This window comes from Schistocerca serialis, chromosome 4 (assembly GCF_023864345.2).
Source record: "Schistocerca serialis cubense isolate TAMUIC-IGC-003099 chromosome 4, iqSchSeri2.2, whole genome shotgun sequence".
NCBI lineage: Eukaryota > Metazoa > Arthropoda > Insecta > Orthoptera > Acrididae > Schistocerca > Schistocerca serialis.
In genome coordinates this window covers 603,203,336-603,223,141 of record NC_064641.1, presented here as the reverse complement: position 1 = coordinate 603,223,141, position 19,806 = coordinate 603,203,336, and the positions used below count along the sequence as shown (strand labels likewise).

The following is a 19,806-nucleotide window of genomic DNA, read 5'->3' as shown; positions in this document are numbered from 1 at the left end:
GTTGATGCTTCAGTAGTAAGCTGTCGTCCGTTCCCTTCCGTTAGTCAAAGTAAATAATATTAAGCAGCAACAATAGTTATTGCGCGCAGTGTGATTCGTCTTCCACATTTCACCACATATTTCGCCGTCTCTGAAAGAAATTTCACCGATTAATCGGGATCGTGGCTTTACGGAAAAACTTTTGCCTTGAAGACTACCTGCGGCGTTCAACAGTTCATCCCACTTGTTCGTCTGCGCCCCAAAATATACTCTCACAGTTTTCTTCCGCTCATCCACTAATTTTATGTATCTCCGTATGAAACCACTATTTAAAGACGCAACGAATCAGAAAATATACGGCCATTGACTCCACAACACGCGCTTTGAGCGTAAAAGAAACGTCATACATCAAATGCAAATACGCTTTTAATACTAGTCGGTGTGGAGTAGCTCCCCTTTGTGCTGGCGTAATAGCGGCCTGCGCTGCCGGAGTAGCGTGGAAATAGGCGCATCTCATATCGCGCGCCCCCGTCATTACGAGCTCGCTGCTCTAATTGTGGCCGGTAGCTCTTCAGATGTTTTCGAACACGCAATTAGGAAGCGGCTGGCGCGTTACTCCCACTCCCCCACCGCGAGACTCGGCCGGGAGCGGGGGTCGCCACGCCCAAACCTCCCGCGATTGGGCCGCCGCCGGAAGTGGGGCGGAGCTAGAGTGCAATTGGTCGGGCGTTGGCGGGGCTGTAGGCGTGGTCGGAAGTCGCGGAGCGCGCCGGCGGGGCCCCGCGGTGGCTCGCCCCACTCCCCGCCGTAGAAAACGCGTGGGCGTCCCGCGCGGGAGTCAGTCAGTAGCGCGCCGTGCGGCCGTGACGTTGGAGCGTGCTGGCCTGGGAGCAGCTGAACTGTCGCCGGTGTGTGTCACGGGAGCGCGGACGACGTTGGCGGGCTGTGAGATGACTGTTACCAACTTCGGCACGATGCGCCCCTGCTTCGCTGGTTACCCGTTCCAAGGTGAGTGTCTGCGACCGAGTGCGTGCAGTGTCGGCGATTTCTGCGTCAACACGGCAGTGTTTTCGACCATGTGTGTCTTCAAGAATTTGTGCGCGAGGGTAACGTGTGCCGAGAACAACCGGATCCTCTGCTTCGAGCATCATTAACGTTTGCAGTGTTAGAGGCAGGCTTCGACCTTAGGACAAAATTCTACAGACTGCATACGGAGAGCTTTCCTTGCAGAAGTATTTCAGTTTCGTCAAGTCGCGTACGCTGTCACGCGTTACCTTCTCTTTTATTGGTTTACTCCTGAGTTAACGAAAGGCCGATGTACGGATACGATATTTACTCGTTCATCCCCACGTATGAGAACACTTCACAGTGTATCAACAGAAGCATAAAAATTGCGGTGTCCTTGGGGTTAATAATTTAACACCAATAAAATGTAAATAATTAACCTATCTTCGCTATCTGTTGCCGGAGTTGAGACATGTAATGCGAAAATGCTTCTCCAACATGAGGCAGTTTTTTTCCAGTTCAGGCTGCAAATGTTCAGTAAATTGGAGGGGTGAAAACCTCTACTGATTCTTGTACAGCAAAGGATGTGTGTCCAAATTTCTGAGTGTACGTTCTGACAGAAAAATACGAGAATTCCTGGATGGCAGTGGTATAATCTTCGTGTGTAGGTTGCACAGTTATCAACCACAACATATCTGACAGACAAGTTTTTCATAACGATTGTTTTATTATTTTTTTAACCTCGGGTCAAGCAGATGGTAGATAGCGCAAATTGTAGGTAGCATAACCGCTTTCGACTTTTAAGCCAGTCACTATCAAATGTGATTTTGTTTTTCTTCAAACTTGTAGAGTCATCTTTGAAATCTGTGCGTGTGGAATAAGGTGGAGTTCCCTGATTTTGATCTCAGGTGCAAAAGAAATCAACAAAGTTCACATATATCGCAGTGAAGGTCCTTATATATCAAGAGAAGTGATGATGAAGGTGTGATTGCGAAATGTCTATTGCCACAATAAAAACTCTAGAAAAACACAGGACTTTTTTATTTTAAAGCTTTTTATGGTCATCTCTTTTCAGTGTATTATGTAGTAACAAAGAAAACACTTTGAATTGGTTACGACACCGTTTGTATGAACCCAAGTTGAAAAACGTATTATATGTATTTCGCTTACGGTCACTGTATTCTCCTAAGGCTGTTGAAGCACGAGGAGGTGGCTACGATTACTATAACACAGTTTGCGTCTTCCGAGAGAATTACGTACACGTAAGATTTCGCGATCTGTGAATAACTGTAGCTGCACAATAGGCCTACTGACCGTATGTTCTAAAACTGGAAGCAGATCCTGTTGAAAACCGTGCGTTCGTGAAGAGCTCTTTCGCCGTAGCACGAACGGAAACAATGTAGTGTTTGGACGCTCAGCACTCGGTTACCGTTCAAAGAGAAGAGGCGCTCTTACTGATGAATACCGCGACTGTGTGTGATTCTTCAGTTTGTCCTGGCGTATTTGTTGATGTAACATTCCACGGGTGTACTGCCGGTTCAAAGTGTCCAACGGTCACATTATTTCGGTGATGAGACTTGTCGCCATTGTCAGCTACATCCGTGGAATGTTCGACCACTGCGAATGTGTGCTTAGCGAGTTACAGTACAACGTGTCATGTATTCGGAAACTTTACAGCTTTGAGAAGATCATCATGTGAACCTAATGGCAAATGATTTAGTCTACTCTCTTACATTTTCAGGTACCACTACGGGATATTCGCTGTAAGATTGTGCATGCGAACGATCTCATTAAATTAAGACCGCAGTATTCCCTACCTGCCACTGAATATGGTTTGAGATACATTGTTGTGAAACTGAGACTTTTTTTCGTTAGCTTACCCGACAGAACCCGTAGATTACTATACTCTTAAAGTGTGTAATACCGATTGCACTCCTTATAAGTATACCGGTATATGTACCGCTCTACCTTTAGTAGCACTGTATGACCACGAATTGCTGTAGACATGTTGGGAATATGAACGCAAAACCACGTAAGCGCTGTTATAGTCAATGGTACTACATTACCTAAGCGTAGAGAACGTTCTGCGCTGTGTAGTCTTACGTCTTCTCACGGTTGGGCCATGTCGGCAGATACAGTGAACTTGTTGCAAGTCCCCACAATGTTTATCGCTGTTTCTTCTTCTTCTTCTTCTGTCTATTTTATACCACCACCATCGGGGTTTTACTTGTTTTGTGCGTGTGTGCATTAACCGCTTTTGTGTTTCCAAATGATTTATAAATTAGTGGTGTTGCTTGATATTTTCTATTTATATCCATCAAATTCCGTTGCAGAGTCATTCATGTTCCATCTACTTCAAAAGCTATATGGTTTTCCAGTATAATTTTCTTGTTAAGTTTACGCTCCTGTGTATTTGGTGTCAGTTATAAAGTTTATGTCAGGGCGTAAGCATAAATCCAAATTAATGGCTGCGGTGCATTTTAGCCCTACATTAAAAAACGGGTATCGGAGCGCGGTTTCATGAACATATTGTAAAACTGCCTACGAAAATTCCTTAAAAATGACCTTACTTTTGTACGTGTTTGACTTTGCCGCCAACTTCCTGAACGCGGCAGTGCGCTTCTGTGGTGATCGTGAATGGTGTCGTCAGTACCATATTTTGCGTTTATTTTAATTCAAGTTCTAAACGCAATCCAACATCCAAACATAATCTGCAGCTGAAAAAATATTGACACATGTCCGTAGTCACCGATGGTGTGGCAGCGTGCCCAATCGCAAGGAAAACGTTCCCTTGTCAGTATCAGATATTGATAGAGCGTGTAAGCACCTGCCGTTACAACTGCACCATGGTTTAAGTTTTTGACAGTGTTGCTGTCGGGCGTGTGGATCCGTATCAGTGGTTAAATGTTAATACAACATATCCAAAGGCGCGTCTTTCAAACAAGAGTCAGTCGCCGATAGATTCTAGGATTTTTTCATAAGCCCTGGCAATTATGAAAAAGCTAAACAGCACCATAGATCGGAGTCCAAATTATAAGTCCCCCTACAACTGTATGGATAAGTCGGTCCAATAGTCGGAGGAAGAACGTCGTACCACAGCTAATAGGTGCGTTTCGGTGTTCCTCTTCATACGTGACAGGTTAAGAGAAACAGTATAACCCGAGTGTGAACGTGGTCGACGTTATCAAACGAGGTGGTACGAATAACTAACAAAGAATCGCTCTTTGAATTTAATGCTTCGTTGTAGGATCCTTCGAGATACGAAGAGTCGTGCTGTAGGCCTTGACTGGTGTATTTTTCACGAAGAAGTCAGCAGACACGGCCTCTTGTTTTCGACGTGGGGCAACAAAGCACCTAATTTGCTGCTTGGATGAGTGTGAGCAGGAGCGTTTCAGCGTTTCCCGACACCGACTGTACGTAAACCATTAAAGCGCCGGCAATCGTATTCCTGTTGGAATACAGTATACCGCCCCATCCAAGGTAGCAAATGCCTCGTGCCATTACAACTTCCCACTGAACTACAGTGTAAGTTATTTAAACCGTAGGAACACGAATACACGCGGGCTTATACCATCCACGACTGCCATTAAATTTACTAACCCTGAAACACCAAGGGGGGATAATTTTACATTGTTACTAAACCATCGTAAATTTTACTGATTTCATCAAAGGATTTCATACTTTATAGTTCATTCTCTAGTTAATTACAATTGTAAGGTCTCTAATGGTATGTCACAAACAAAAGATGTACAAAATGTCCTACTTTACACCCTATACGACAATACCTGATTGGCGGCAACCGCGAATTGGTCGCAACTGCAGTCGTAAATTTTACGAGGGTTTAGTAATCTTAGGTTAATTATAACTGATCAACCTTGGTTCAGACATCTAAGGTTTCAACAAAGTAGTAGGAACATGTGGCACCAGGGATTTAGTGTAAGTCACATCAATCGTACATCTTCCGATTCAACAAGAAATAATCGCGGAGACCCACTTGAAGTCTTTCTAATGGAATTCGTGATAAACAGTTGTCTAAATCGTTGGCTGGTAGTCGAATTGGCTTTTAAACCAGGGAGTATGTATGCAAACACTTTTGAAACCCCCTTTACAAGGGAGTGAATGGAAGCGAACATACGTGAATGGGCATTCGCAAACAATTCGCCTGTACCTGCAAACAAGCGTTTACAGTACAGGAAACGGAAGAGATAACTAACATAGCCTACGATTGTTGCGTTGATGCTTTTTGGCGCTAATAATCGGCACATAGGGCACAACACTATATAGTAAGAGCTACAATATAAACGTTTGATATTCAGAACGGATTATTTTGTATGGCGCGTGCACTGGTTTCGACGAAGTAGGCAAAGTGGCGTGGGAAAGGAGGAATTTCGATGTTTGGGTTCGTACGTAAACGTGGAATGAGTGGCGGAAGTGCACTTAACATTGAATTTCAGCTGCTGCTTTCCTTAGCATCAGTCCAAAATCTTGGCACCTCATTACAATTGAGAAGGAAATTTAAAAGCAGAACACTAAATTCTAATGGGCAACATAACTAGGAAAAAGGATAGAATTTACTTTCTGGTTTTTGACAACCAGAGGCGTTTATCTTAGTGACTGTTCCGCATTTCTGTGGTGTCACCGCCAGACACCACACTTGCTAGGTGGTAGCTTAAATCGGCCGCGGTCCATTAGTACATGTCTGACCCGCGTGTCGCCACTGTGTGATCGCGGACCGAGCGCCACCACAAGGCAGGTCTCGAGATACGGGATAGCTCTCACCCCAGTTGTACGACGACTTTGCTAGCGACTACACTGACGAAGCCTTTCTCTCATTTGCCGAGAGACAGTTAGAATAGCCTTCAGCTAAGTCCATGACTACGACCTAGCAAGGCGCCATTAACCGTATCTGAAGATAGTCTTATTTGTATTATCAAGAGCGATGTACCACAAGGATAAATAAAAGATAAGTATTCGAGGAGCTGCATACTTTTCTTATGAGAATTCACTACTTATCCTGTTCCAGACTTGACGCCAGTCGGCGTGTGTGTACGCGTGCCTTTCGGCTCCCTTCTCAGTGTGGCGTAGCTAGCTTGTTACGCCACAACAATTTCAATAGCTACTTTATATCAGAAAGTTTCTAATTTTTGCAGTGACAAGTGCGAAGCACTTCAAGGATTTTATTTAAATGGCTACGTGTAAGGAAGTTAATGTCAAAAAATATGATTTATGTACATACGACCTATTACATAGATAACTTAACGAAACAGGTCTTAGTTTGTTAGAGGGCAGATAACGTCATCTCGGATAAAAAAATTTTATTTATCATCAGAGATCTGTAATAGAACAGTGCTAAATCAGCCACGTTATTACAGATACCATGAACGTAACGAGAATGATCAGTTCTTTGGTATATTTTAATTTTAATTAGCATACGTTAATACATAGATGTTCGCACTTGTTTACTCTCAACAAATTAACTGCGCGTTTCCTTTTTAATAAAAAGAATTACAGAGTTTGTGCTTATTCATTCCGTTCACCGTTATTGTCTTTCTCACGTTCCCTGTTATATCTTCTAGTGCCTCGACAATTTTCTAGTTGTCATATTCTTTTCCATCATCATGTGTCCTGTGAATATCTTTGATACCATAAGCAAGTACTATCTATATTCTTCCATCAGCAACACTACATTCTCTTCGGACCGCTCCATTCCCAGCGCAACTCATGTCAACAAGAATTTCCTTGGATGGGTCGTCAAAAGTCGGAGAAGCAGCAGAACAAGAACGAACAGAAGGGAATGTGCACCAGACACTAGCGGCCGTCGTTTGCTCACGTGTGCCTATCGTTTACACACGGAGGAATTCTCATTCGCTCCCGCACGATCGCTGAAAGGCTGTCTCGCCGACTTCTGGATAGTATACCCTGCGTCCAAACTGCTCAATAGGTGATCAGTCCTTTGAAAGGCTCTCGTTCACACTGAATGGCAATGGCCCGTCACGTAACGAAAAAGTACCGTCAAATGGTCGTATGTTCACAGTAGACGGGAAGTCAACGTAGTGTCACCTCTTTCACCAGCGTACAGTACGGTGAAAGTAGCGTTATGGTAATGGAGGACAGTCGCGTAACAAAAAATTAACCTAGTAACAGCGTCAAGGGACTAGCAGTGTAGTAACTTTTGACCAAACCAAAATTCATGTTTCTGACGTAGATCATACAGCAAGTTTGTTCAAACTGGAGGGAAGTACGAATAATCTTCTTTCACTTTGCTTTATCCCATTTTTCTAGGGTTTCGGCACCGTTGTACGGGTTTCGGCAGTGTTAGTGATAGTTGGTGGCCGTATGGCGTTGCTCACGTCACGACTCCCACTGGGACAGAATCTGTGTACCCCCTCTGCCTACGTCTGGAGTACATCTCATGTTTGAGTGTGAGGATATTATATGTATGCTGGCGTTGCATGTATCTGTCGCTAGACGTGTACCAGCCCGGTATTCACGTACATCGACGTGAAAAACAGCCCAAAAGTCACATCCAAGCTGGAGGGTCGTTAATTCAAGAGGCTGGTCCGATCCGACACAGACCGGTCTCCCCCAATCCCGGAAGTAGTGCGCTAAGGCCCTCGAATACCTGGGCATGTACAATTGAAGGAATAATACCCATTTTAAAATATCGACATTTATTTTCTCGACAAAAATATTCACTCAAACCCCTCAAAAAACGCGTCGAAGAAAAACATGATGTCTGCTTAATGTTTTCCTTCTAATTGCCAGTTAACGACAAGCATCTGTATTTTTATTCCTCAATAGAGCTGACTTTTTCACTGCTAAAACTATTTTCATCAGAAAGGCTTTTTATCTCTCTATGTTCTTATTCAGTCGCACTGAAGACTTTATTTATTCAGGTATTTTAAAACGTCAATCAATTTTTGCCTTCTGATATTTGATTTTTTTTTTTTTTTTTTTTTTTTGTGAGAACTTTGTAGTAGATTTGTCACGATCCCTTCACAGCGTGTCCCGAAAATGAAACAAGTAGTAAAATAAATATTAGGCTGACACAAAAACGTAAGTCATTGCAGTAAAGTGAGGAGTCCTAGCGAGAATAGGTAAACCTCAATTATTTGCGAACGTCTACTCCAGAACTTTCTTCTTGAGAATCCTTGACGGTGACACCCAGCTCCATTGACGGTCTAAATGAATACTCCCATACGAAACGCAGCGTCGAACGTTTGACATTCCGTTCCGTTACGTGATGTCCATTGTGAAATAACCTTATAAAGCCCAAATTGCACTTCATGTATACTGCTGAATCTATTTCAGGCTGTATCTCGTTTGTAGTGTGGCGCGGATTAGACGGTCTATAGCTACTGATCATTTTACAAGCCACGTATGCTTTCTAGATGTTATGTTCAAAACTTTTACCGTGCTGCATCTATCAGAGGCTTAGCTCAGCTAATGTTTCACTAAGGGCGTCTCTGTCGTACAACTAAAGCTATTGTAAAGGTAGAATCTTGTACAGTGTAATTCAACATCAAACCACTATACGGTCAGACAGTGTTGGTCTGTTTCTCTCAGTTCTGTCAATCATGACAAGAATCAAGCTCTTCTTTGGGCCGTCCACATATAGTTTGAATACTTCAGGCTATCCCCGGACGACCTAATTTCCCTTTCTCTTGTCGTAACTCATTGCACAGTGTCTTTTGGGTTTCGGTTCCTTCTTTGTCTCTTATAATATTCTTCAGTCTGCTGATCCATTGCATTATTTGCGGCACAAACATAATGAAATTAGGTTCTGCATTTATGCAAAAACACTGTTTTTTTTTCTTTTTACACGAACATGTTTCGGCACCTCTGTGCCATCATCAGCGGATTTTGTTTATTGAAAATGCAATTTTACATTACGTGGTTTTGCAGGACCTCTAAATGGTGTCCTGCACTGATACCTTGTCATATTTTATTCTGACTAATCCTCCTTCTTTTGCTTTCTGAGGCACCACACACACATATTTTGAATTTTTATAAACGCCATTTCACTTCGCAAAACTAGGTGAGCACTATATTGTTGTGTTTCCTAACCCCGTCGGCGTTCATTCGTTCTACAAACAGATGGTCCTGCAAATCCGTATAATTTAAAATCACGTTTTCAATAAACGAAACCCACTGGTGATGGTACAGAGATGCCGAAACGTGTTTGGGCAGAAAGAAAAAAAACAGTGTTTTGCATAAAGGCGGGACCTATAACCTAAATTTAACTGCAGACACGGAAAGAAAGACAAGAGCTGCCGATCCAAAAGATGAACATAATTAAATTCTTGAGATTTTTCTTTAATTGGTGTCATTACTTCGGTGAGTGTTACGTTGAAACGCACGTATGAAACCTCGTAAATCTGCTTCAGGTTTCACTTTTAAAAGTTTCCTCCGCCACGATTTACTCACGTGTTCATATAGCCATTATTTTGCTTCTGCTGCGCACTTATTTACATTGTACCAAATGGTTATTAAGTACGATACCAGGAAACGAGAAAATAACAAAACATTAAAGTCACTTGACAGAGCATTTCATAGATTTTTCTTTTGCAAAAATTGTGATGTTATTTTACCAAAAAAACATGATAGGGTAATTACAGATTCGCAGACTGGTTGCGCTTTAGCGATCACAGAGCAGCCGTTGTCGTAATTCGGGTAGTTCTGCTGACTGGTACAAACATAAGATCGCGTGACTGATCGCTGAACGTTCTGTGGATAAAGAAAACCAGTGCACTTTTCATTTGGTGGAAAATCCCGAGTGTGGTGCCTATTACACTACTACAGTTAGCATCTGCAGACTAAACTGAATGTCTTGACGAAAACACCCTACCGGCCACAACGATTTTAATCATTAAAAATTATCAGATCAGTTACAGTGTCGTTCTACCTACTTTTGTGAAACCACCTCTAGCTGCTGGCGGTGATTGATTGATTTTCTTCTTTGCCATTCGTTTTGATCATCCTATACTTTATATAATGAAAATGCCACGAACTGACTCATCATGTGCCTACGTCAGTGAACGTCAACGAGGAAACTAGACAACGCTTTACAAAAGAGATGGTAGATCGTTACCATTCAGAGATGATAACACTAATTATTTATCATCTCTAGTTACTTAATAGTTTATTCATACCGATGCGTTCATGCTGCTGATTAATTTTATATCTCTAAACACGCACACCACTGTGAGTTAGTAAATTTTAAGCAATAGAGGCGATGTGTCGTTATGGCGTCACGTTGACTACAAATAAAAGGAAACTGAGGTATTTTTGATTTGTAATTACTCGCACAGCCAATAAGCCGTGCGTTAACTTGGATGGAGATTTGAATGGGGGACAACAGAGTCCAAGAAAAGTTATGTGGTCGATCGATAAATACAAACTTTTTAAGTCATAGGAGCTGTCAAGTTACTCGCTGAGAAAGCTGTTGTCTGGAAGAAGGTACCCCAATACTCAAAGGTATGGAAGCCGAACAGGCTGTGGCAACATTTCACCTTGGGGTAGTAAGTGCAGCTCAGTAAAATCTGCTCATGTGCGTGATAAAGAACGTGAATATCAGCCGCGTGGTCTAGGGTGCCTTGCCACGGTTCGCGCGACTCCCCCTGTCGGCGGTTCGAGTCCTCCCTTGGGCATGGGCGTTGTCCTTAGCGTAAGTTAGGTTACGTTAGATTAAGTAGTGTGTAAGCCTGGGGCCGATAATCTCAGCAGTTTGGTCACATAGGAGCTTACCACCACCACCAATGTGAATATCGAAAACACTCCCGCAGTTTTAGATTACAGATTTCCTGGTTAGTTCCCTTAGTCAGTGATATGGACTGTGTGTTGTATGTGTGACGAATACATCAGAGAGAGACCAATGTCAGAACATGCGAGGCTCTTTAACAGAATAGACGCGTTAACTAACTGCAGGATAGTTCTCAACTGAATATTCAGCCTCAGATGCTATCCTTTTCTGTAGCTGGTATTTACGGCGGAAAGTGCACCCGCATAGTAACTTCCCACGCACCTGCGCAAGATAGCCTGGGAGAGTGCCACTTTGCCACTTTCCGCTTGCTCGTAGAGGTGACCCGTGACCTCAGAAGGAAAGGAATTAGTCTGTTGTAAGACCACTAATAACGGCTGCGCGCGCGTGTGTGTGCGTGTGTGTGTGTGTGTGTGTGGGTTCGTTTGCTGGGCTGCGGGTCGGCGGAGGCTTTGACAGTTCCTGATCCCTCACCGCCCAGCTGTCCCTCTCATTTCCTTTAATTTCCGGTGCTCATTTGTGGCTACCGGTCGAAAACATGCTGCAAGTGTATTGAAAAACGCGTTGGTACGTACGCCCAACGCTACCATCATGCCCTTTCCGTCCATGCATTTGGATTACGAGTATACAGAAATTCTTCAGCACAGAGGAACTGTTACGAGATAATCAGTTTCTTATTAGATGCAGTAAAGGCACCATAAAGACAGTTCTGACATTACGCAGTGAGATTTAACAAATCAAAACACTGTCGTGGATTTTTTGTCGTAGAAAAGGCGTTCGTAAAGCAAGGTGGTTTAAGATATTTCAGATCGAAACTTCCTGGCAGATTAAAACTGTGTGTCGGACCGAGACTCGAACTCGGGACCTTTGACTTTCGCGGGCAAGTGCTCTGCTAACTGAGCTACCCAAGCACGACTCACGCCCCGTCCTCACAGCTTTACTCCTGCCAGTATCTCGTCTCCTACCTTCCAAACTTTACAGAAGCTCTGCATGGTTCGCAGGAGAGCTTCAGTAAAGTTTGGAAGGTAGGAGACGAGATACTGGCAGGAGTAAAGCTGTGAGGACGGGGCGTGAGTCGTGCTTGGGTAGCTCAGTTGGTGGAGCACTTGCCCGCGAAAGGCAAAGGTCCCGAGTTCGAGTCTCGGTCCGACACACAGTTTCAATCTGCCAGGAAGTTTCATGTCAGCGCACACTCCACTGCAGAGTGAAAATCTCATTCTGGTAATAATACTTGAGTATCAAAGAAAATTAGATTCGAATGAGCAGGAAAAATAGTCACGTAACTCTGGAATGCAGTATTAGTACTGTCCTGCTTGACACAGTCACATCGATTAAATATCTGGGCGTAACGTTTCAAAGTGAGATGAAATGGAACGAACAGGTAACATTGGTAGTAGGGAAGGTGAATGGTCGACTTCGTTTCATTGGGAGAATTTTGGGAAACTGCAGCTCATCCACAAAGGAGACGCCGTATGGATCATTAGGACGACCCATTCTTGAGTACTGCACGACTGTTTGGGATACCAACCAGGTCGAATTAAAGGAACATACCGAAGCAATTCTGAGGCGTGCTGCTAGATTTGTTTCGCTGGATTCGATAGGCACGCAGGTATTACGGGGATGGTTCGTGAACTGAAATGGGAATCCCTGGAGGGAAGTCGACGTCGATTTTCACGAGGCACTATTGAGGAAATGTTTAGAACCGGCGTTCGAGGCAGACTGCAGAAAGATTCCACTGCCGGTAACGTACATCTCGCATAAGGATCACGAAGATAAGACGAGAGAAATTAGGGCTCGTAGAGACGCTTGTAGATAGTCGTTTTTCACTCTCTCTATTTGCGAGTGGAACAAGAAAGGAAATGACTTGTAGTGGGGCAGTGTGCACTCCGCCATGCACCGTAAAGTGGCTTACGGAGTATGTTGTAAATCAAAAGAAGAATTTTCGGATGAAAAAGTGTGTATGGCAGTGATGTAGCCTTCCATTTCTCTTCCCAACAGTGTGTCAAGCAAGGAAGGAATTTAAAAAAAAAATGTTCAGAAGTGGGATCAATATCAGACTCGAAAAAATATTATGCTAAGAGTCGCTGATGACATTGCTTTCCTCTGTGAAAGAGAGAATGAGTTATAGGATCTGCCGAATGGATCGAACAGGCTAGTGAGCACAGAATGGGGGAAAAGACTAAATCTAAGAAAGAAACAAAGACGTATTCAGAGGTAGATCAGAAATGAGATTATAGCAAACTAAACATTAAAATTGAGGGCCACGTAGTAGAGAACGCGATGAAGAAATTCTGCTAACTTGGAAGAAAAATAACCCATGATGGACAAAGGAAGAATGGTATGAGAAGCGCATTAGAACAAATAAAATGATTCTTCTCAGAATAGAACATAGGCCTAGGCCTCAAGTTGAGAGATATTCCTGAAAATGTTAATTTGGAGCACAGCGCTGTCTGGAAATGAGTCAATGATTCTGGGAAAACTGGAAAAGACGTCTGAGATGTGGGTATAGAAAAGGAGATCGAAAATTAATTTGTGTGATAGGCTAAGATGTGAGGAGGTTTTTCCACAGAATTGACGAAGAAATAAATATGCAGAAAACGCTAATTAGAAGGGGAAGAGGACGAGAGGACAACTGTTAGGGCTCTGGGAATAATTTCCATGATACTGGAGGAAGCTATACAGAGCAGAGATTGTTCAGTAGGACAAATATTGAAAGATACACAAGAAATAGTGACGACCTCGGGCATTAGAGCTTCTCCGACATGAGGAGATTGGTACAAAAGAGGAAATCGTGCTGCGCCACATCGTACCAGTCTAATGAGTGGTGACCGCAAGAGAAGGAAGTATTCTGGGCAGTTGTCGCTGAATCTCCCTCTGCTCTGGAATCGTTTTTCGATTTCACGTCCATAGCAGTCCATTGATTTAGAATTGAATATGACATGAATCCTACACCGAAGGATTTCTGCAGGAATGCAGAAGGGAAAACAAGGAATTCTGAGAACGCTAGACCAGGAGAGTGCGTCCAATGTAAACTTCTTATGGCAGTCAAGGTGCTGGACGGCGGTACCTGTCATACTAGCGGCGTGCGAACATTGCGTCCACTCTCGATACCGTCTGCTCAACCGTTTCTCCTCATTCCAGCCGCAAGAAGTAATAGTTACTACAATTCTGGGAAACAGTTACTGTTACACGATAGTTTCTTTACTCCATGAATCGTATAATATCGTCGCCTGTAAATGGACACTCTTGTTCGTGCTCTTGCACAGCACTTCCTTTCTTCCTTTAACATTGACATTTTTTCTATGCAGGTAAAAGTTATAGGCCAACAGGTTTGGTCACTACTGTTCAACCTATCGGGCGACGAGTGAGCAGATTTACAGTTATCATTAAGCGCATTTCTCCGTAGTTTATTATGTAGTGCGTCCGGCATCGACACGCTTGATCTTTGACCGTATCTGTGGAACGCTGGTTGATCGTCCAGTTGATTCTCGTGTTAAACTGTTCGGAAGGCACTCATTATCGTGCAAGAGCGAGCCGCAAATATCACAACAGCTCCCGTTTGAAATTACCATCATTTTGTTATTGTCTTTTCCCCTGTTCTATGTTCATCGTGGGCCACATAAATATCTTTAGCCACATAGCTGTCCTGACTCGTGCGTTATGCTCTAAAAGAAAACGTGTCCGAAGAAATCGTTTCCTTCTACCTTACAGTATCATCTTCATTCAAAAATGACCCGATCTTCAAATTTGTGGAATTCAGCGTATTTGTGCATTTAGTACCCACTAAATAACTAATGATCCATGACAAACGGTAAATAAAGTCCTAACGAAGAATTGCTGTAGTATATAAACACGCTATGAACTTAGGCATCAGCGCAATGAATTATGATAAATTATATGAACAATGGCAATTAAAACAAAGGTAAATTGCAATATCCCTGTTAAGCTACAGAAACACTTCGCTTTTGCTAAACATCAGTAATGAAAAACCCGCACTATGTTTTCACAATTTGTGAAAATTTGTAAGTATATTTGGTTTCTCTTTATCTTTTTTATTGGAAGCTACTATGTGTCATGCAATGCCAGAAAGTCCAGTGATAAAAAATGCTCCAGATTGAAATAGTTATAATTTCACTATTAGCTGACGTGGAAGATGTTCGCATTAACCTTTAAAGCGATTTTTTCAAACATACTGTGAGCAAACCCGGGGCAGCGCAGAATCCAGGGGAGCGGAATGCAGAGCACAAAAATTAACACCGTCAATGTTTTACAAAAATTCGTTACTGTTCTTTCAGGCATGATCAAAATGATATCTCAAGAGAAGACGAATTAGTAGCAAGTCGACCTCAATGCGGATACAGAATTTCCCGCGCTGACACATAAAAAAAAAAAAATCTCTGAAGCTATAGATTCGCCGTTAGCGGACCAAAAACACGTCTCTAAATAATTTTTTACTAATACTTGTTGTATGCCGCTACAACAAAATTTGACGAACGTTTCGAACTCTTAAATGAAAACTACGCAGCTTTCTAGAAAACATACATAACTGTAAATAAGTTCCACTGGAAAAAAGAAGCAGTCTGTTCAAATTTTCTTAATTTATTGGGCAGTTGTACAATCCTGTTAGATAACCGTATTACTTATATTCAGACAATTTAATTTCAGCATTTACTAATTTATCGATAGCACTTACAATTTTCCTAACATTATCAGTCACGGTAACTCACAGGAAAAAAACAGTTTTGCTGATAAATAATAAGAAAAAAATTGCCTCAGGTCGACATTGTCGCAAAGTAGACTACCAAGCCTGACTTTAATTGGTACTGAATCCGATATCAATAAGTAAAGCTGTTAATAACCCAAGTGTTGGCTTCAACCCGATTATAGTTCGTGTATTTTAAATACAAATTATTTGAGGTATAAGTCTTTCGCTCTTTTATATCAAAATCGAGTGCCAGTGAAAGATGGTATAATAGGGTGGCTGAGCATGACCATTTATTTTTTTAAATTGTGGCCAAAATAAAAAAGAATCAGGTCCAATTAATGTAGCAAGGGTGCTGAGAAGCTTGTCGTCAAGCGCCCTATACATACCAACATCACCGAGTGTTGCTTTACACAGCACAGTGCTTTACTAAGCGCCGTCCTGTTAGAAGTGGTGTACCGTTGCCTTCCTCGGAAATCGGAACACATTTAACCAGGCAGTTTCAGGAGGACACACTGTTTAACGTGGAACTAATCGGAATTCTTCGGATTAAGAAACGTTAACAGAGGTGAGGAATAGAAAAGTGGCAGATAAAAATAGTATGGATCGAATCTGTAGTCCGGCACTTTACCACTGAGCCATATTGTAAAGGAAGGTGCAGACGCAGTGTAAAATGGGTACGAGCTCCAGTAGTAACGCAGAAATGAAAGGACTGGCGCAGGACGGAATAACGTGGATAGCTGTGTCAAACCCTTCTTCAGACTGAAGGCCACAACGATAACACAAACATCCAAACTGAAATTGTCTAATTGTGTGATCAAATGTTAGGGGTGTAACATTAAATAAAGCTTCTACGAAATGTTTTTGCGTAAAACCTGAAATAAAACTAGGCCTAATATCCCAACGGATTTTTGAATATTTGGGCTGGTTTAGATGGTCAGCCTAACTTCTATCTCCAACGTAGCGCTCGCACCAAGGTGATGGGTGAGGTAGCCTGCCTTCATCTACATCTACATCCATACTCCGCAAGCCACCTGACGGTGTGTGGCGGAGGATACTTTGAGTACCTCTATCGATTCTCCCTTCTATTCCAGTCTCGTATTGTTCGTGGAAAGAAAGATTGTCGGTATGCCTCTGTGTGGGCTCTAATCTCTCTGATTTTATCCTCATGGTCTCTTCGCGAGATATACGTGGGAGGGAGCAATATACTGCTTCACTCCTCGGTGAAGGTATGTTCTCGAAACTTCAACAAAAGCCCGTATCAAGTTACTGACGTCTCTCCTGCAGAGGCTTCCACTAGAGTTTATCTATCATCTCCGTAACGCTTTCGCGATTACTAAATGATCCTGTAACGAAGCGCGCTGCTCTCCGTTGGATCTTCCCTATCTCTTCTATCAACCCTATTTGGTACGGATCCCACACTGGTGAACAGTATTCAAGCAGTGGGCGAACAAGTGTACTGTAACCTACTTCCTTTGTTTTCGGATTGCATTTCCTTAGGATTCTTCCAATGAGTCTCAGCCTGTGCAACTGCTTTACCGACGATGAATTTTATATGGTCATTCCATATTAAATCACTCCTAATGCCTACTCCCAGATAATTTATAGAATTAACTGCTTCCAGTTGCTGACCTGCTATATTGTAGCTAAATGATAAAGGAACTTTCTTTCTATGTACTCGCAGCACATTACACTAGTCTACATTGAGATTCAATTGCCGTTCCCTGCACCATGTGTCAATTCGTTGCAGATCCTCCTGCATTTCAGTACAATTTTCCATTGTTACAACCTCTCGATATACTACAGCATCATCCGCAAAAAGCCTCAGTGAACTTCCGATGTTATCAACAAGCCTCGTCTATGCTTGGGTGTGACGCAACAAACTGCCCATTTACCAAAGTGATTCATTACGCAACTTTCGATGTTTGTTTCACATTGAAAGCAGTTGTGGTCCGTACATTCCTACCTAATGTACAGACGTGAACTGTGCGTCATATGGCAAAAGAGCCACGTAAGACTATAGACGCGTGGTATCACACAGTTGTTTTAGAACGATCCAGCATCCGACCGATTGGGAGGCAAAGCAACATGTAACTCACTATGCTGCAAGAGACCTTACGGTTTGCAGCAAATTAGCATGACGTACCACAAGACTGCTCCGACACCGAGAATATTACGGCACAGGTGCGGCTTGCGGATACACCTAATACCTCGCAATAATCAAAAACCATCAGGAGGAGAATGTTGAGTTTTTTAAAAGTTAACATTTCGGAGACGCCAATAGACTTTGCCTGCTAATGGAGCACTGCTTGTCTTCTTTACAGATCGAAAAAGAGACTGTCGGTTTCAGTCACAGAGGAAGTATGATCGTTGCTGAATAATACGGTCTCTACAAAGCAGTAGTATTTTGTTTATTTATTGACCTCACTCAGTCAGTTTGTACAGCCAGCCTTTAAACGATAGTAATATAAGACGGCAGAGCAAACGGCCGATTCCCTAAGGCACTTTTAGCACTTTCTTACTTGGTGAGCATCTCCCTACGAGCTTTATTGCAACATGAAGGTTCACCGACAGTTCACCTTCTTCCTTGTGTGACGGACCGTCTATAGGCTTAAACCGATACATGAAGCCCTCTGCATTCCGGTTAACACATTGGACTATAGAGCCGGCGGCATGTTTCTAGTCTGTTGCCACTAAAAGGGTATAAATCCGAAGTCTCTTGTTCCTCAAACAGAGACAGATTGCAATACTTTGCTCACACAACGACAAAGCACGAGCACTTGTGCGATAAAACGGAAATCGCTTGTTTTGTTAAAGTGAAAATTAGCAGTGCCATTATCTTGAAGTTTAATTAGTTACCCTGGTATTGAAAAGAATACAAGCGTGTAGTACGTTTCGACTCGAGCCACATCATCAGGTGTCCACTCAGTACACATTATGATTCACACGAGTATTAGTCATTTACATTAACTTCTCATACTTTAGTTAGTGGTGGTTAGTTGCTGATAGTTACTGATAGTCACCTTAAAATCACAGACAGTATACGCAGTTCACAACATTAAAAACTGAAATACTTGTAGCAGAAGTTCAGTGTTGGCAGTAAACAGTAGCGACAGAGTGGCTCGATTTGGCTGAACGACAAATTGTAGTTGCTTTCAGCTTAATGTTAACTTATGTTTGGAAGTCATCGTCTTGCTATGCGGAATAAAATATTTATCGTAGTTGTTCAGTAAGGAAAACCTGATCTTGTATCCGGGGGGGGCTCCATTAGTGATATAACAGTTAAAATAAAAGCATTTTCTGAAATTAATGCTCTTCGTGCTACGCCGGGAAATCTCCGCACACACACACACACACACACACACACACACACACACACACAAGAAAAAACGAATCCAAGATTACTGATGCGTCAGATACACTGCAACAATCTATCCGCAGAACGTCGTTCTTCTTGGACGAACGTTAGTATACCGATTTTTGCCGAGGGTCGGATCTCCGAAACTATTGGCCTGAAGTATCACCAAACTGCCGTGTCTTGTTAACTGATTTCTTCTTTTAGTGAAGTTGTGCCATAAATGTACATTTTTCCCAATTCGATTCAGTAAATCTGTATTAGTTATTCGGTCTACCAACATCTTCAGCATTAACCTGTATCACTCTATTTCAATAGCTCCTGTTCTCTTCGTGTCATAACTTCTTATGGAACCCGTTTTACTTCCGTACAAAGATGCCAAATACTTTCAAGGAGGGCTTCCTAATATTTATTTATATTCCTGTTAATAATTTTTTTTTCTTTTTTGGGAATGATTTCCTTGCTGTTGCCAGTTTGCATTTTATATCCTCTCTATTTGGTCCATAGTCGATTGTTTCGATGACCAAGTAGAAAATCTCATCTACTAGTTTTAATGTCTCATTTCTTAACGTAATTCCCGCGGAATCTTCTATTTGTTGATATTCATCTTACGCCCTCTTTTCAAGACAGTATCGATTGCAGTCCTTTGGCAACTCTTGACAGAATTAAAATGTCATCGGTATTCTTCTTGGTTCTCTTTACCGCTTGCTCATTGTGCTGATTGAATAACATCAGGGACAGGCAACAAACCTGACTCATTCACTCCCCAACCACTGATTCCCTTTCCTGTCATTCGACTCTTATAGCTGCAGTCTGTTTCTGTACAAGTTGTAAATAACCTTCCGATCCCTCTGTTTTATTCCCGATAGCTTTAGAATTTCTAATAGTGCACAAAACTACAGTTTCTGAACTCTCCCTTTCAGCGTAATACACTACGAACACACAGACGACACCTTTGGCTAGTCTAACAGCAAATCTGTTCACAGCAACGCGAAGTGGACGTTC

General features: G+C 42.4%; 1 protein-coding gene across 1 annotated transcript in view; it reads left to right on the top strand.

Annotated features, from left to right (window-relative positions):
• The first annotated feature begins 836 nt into the window (after positions 1–836).
• LOC126474633 (protein gooseberry-neuro-like) overlaps positions 837–19,806 on the top strand; it is a 199,536-nt gene continuing 180,566 nt past the window's right edge. The window contains exon 1 of the mRNA XM_050102111.1: positions 837–987. Coding sequence (XP_049958068.1) covers positions 930–987 — 58 coding nt within the window. The 5' untranslated portion in view covers positions 837–929. The remainder of the gene's footprint in view (positions 988–19,806) is intronic.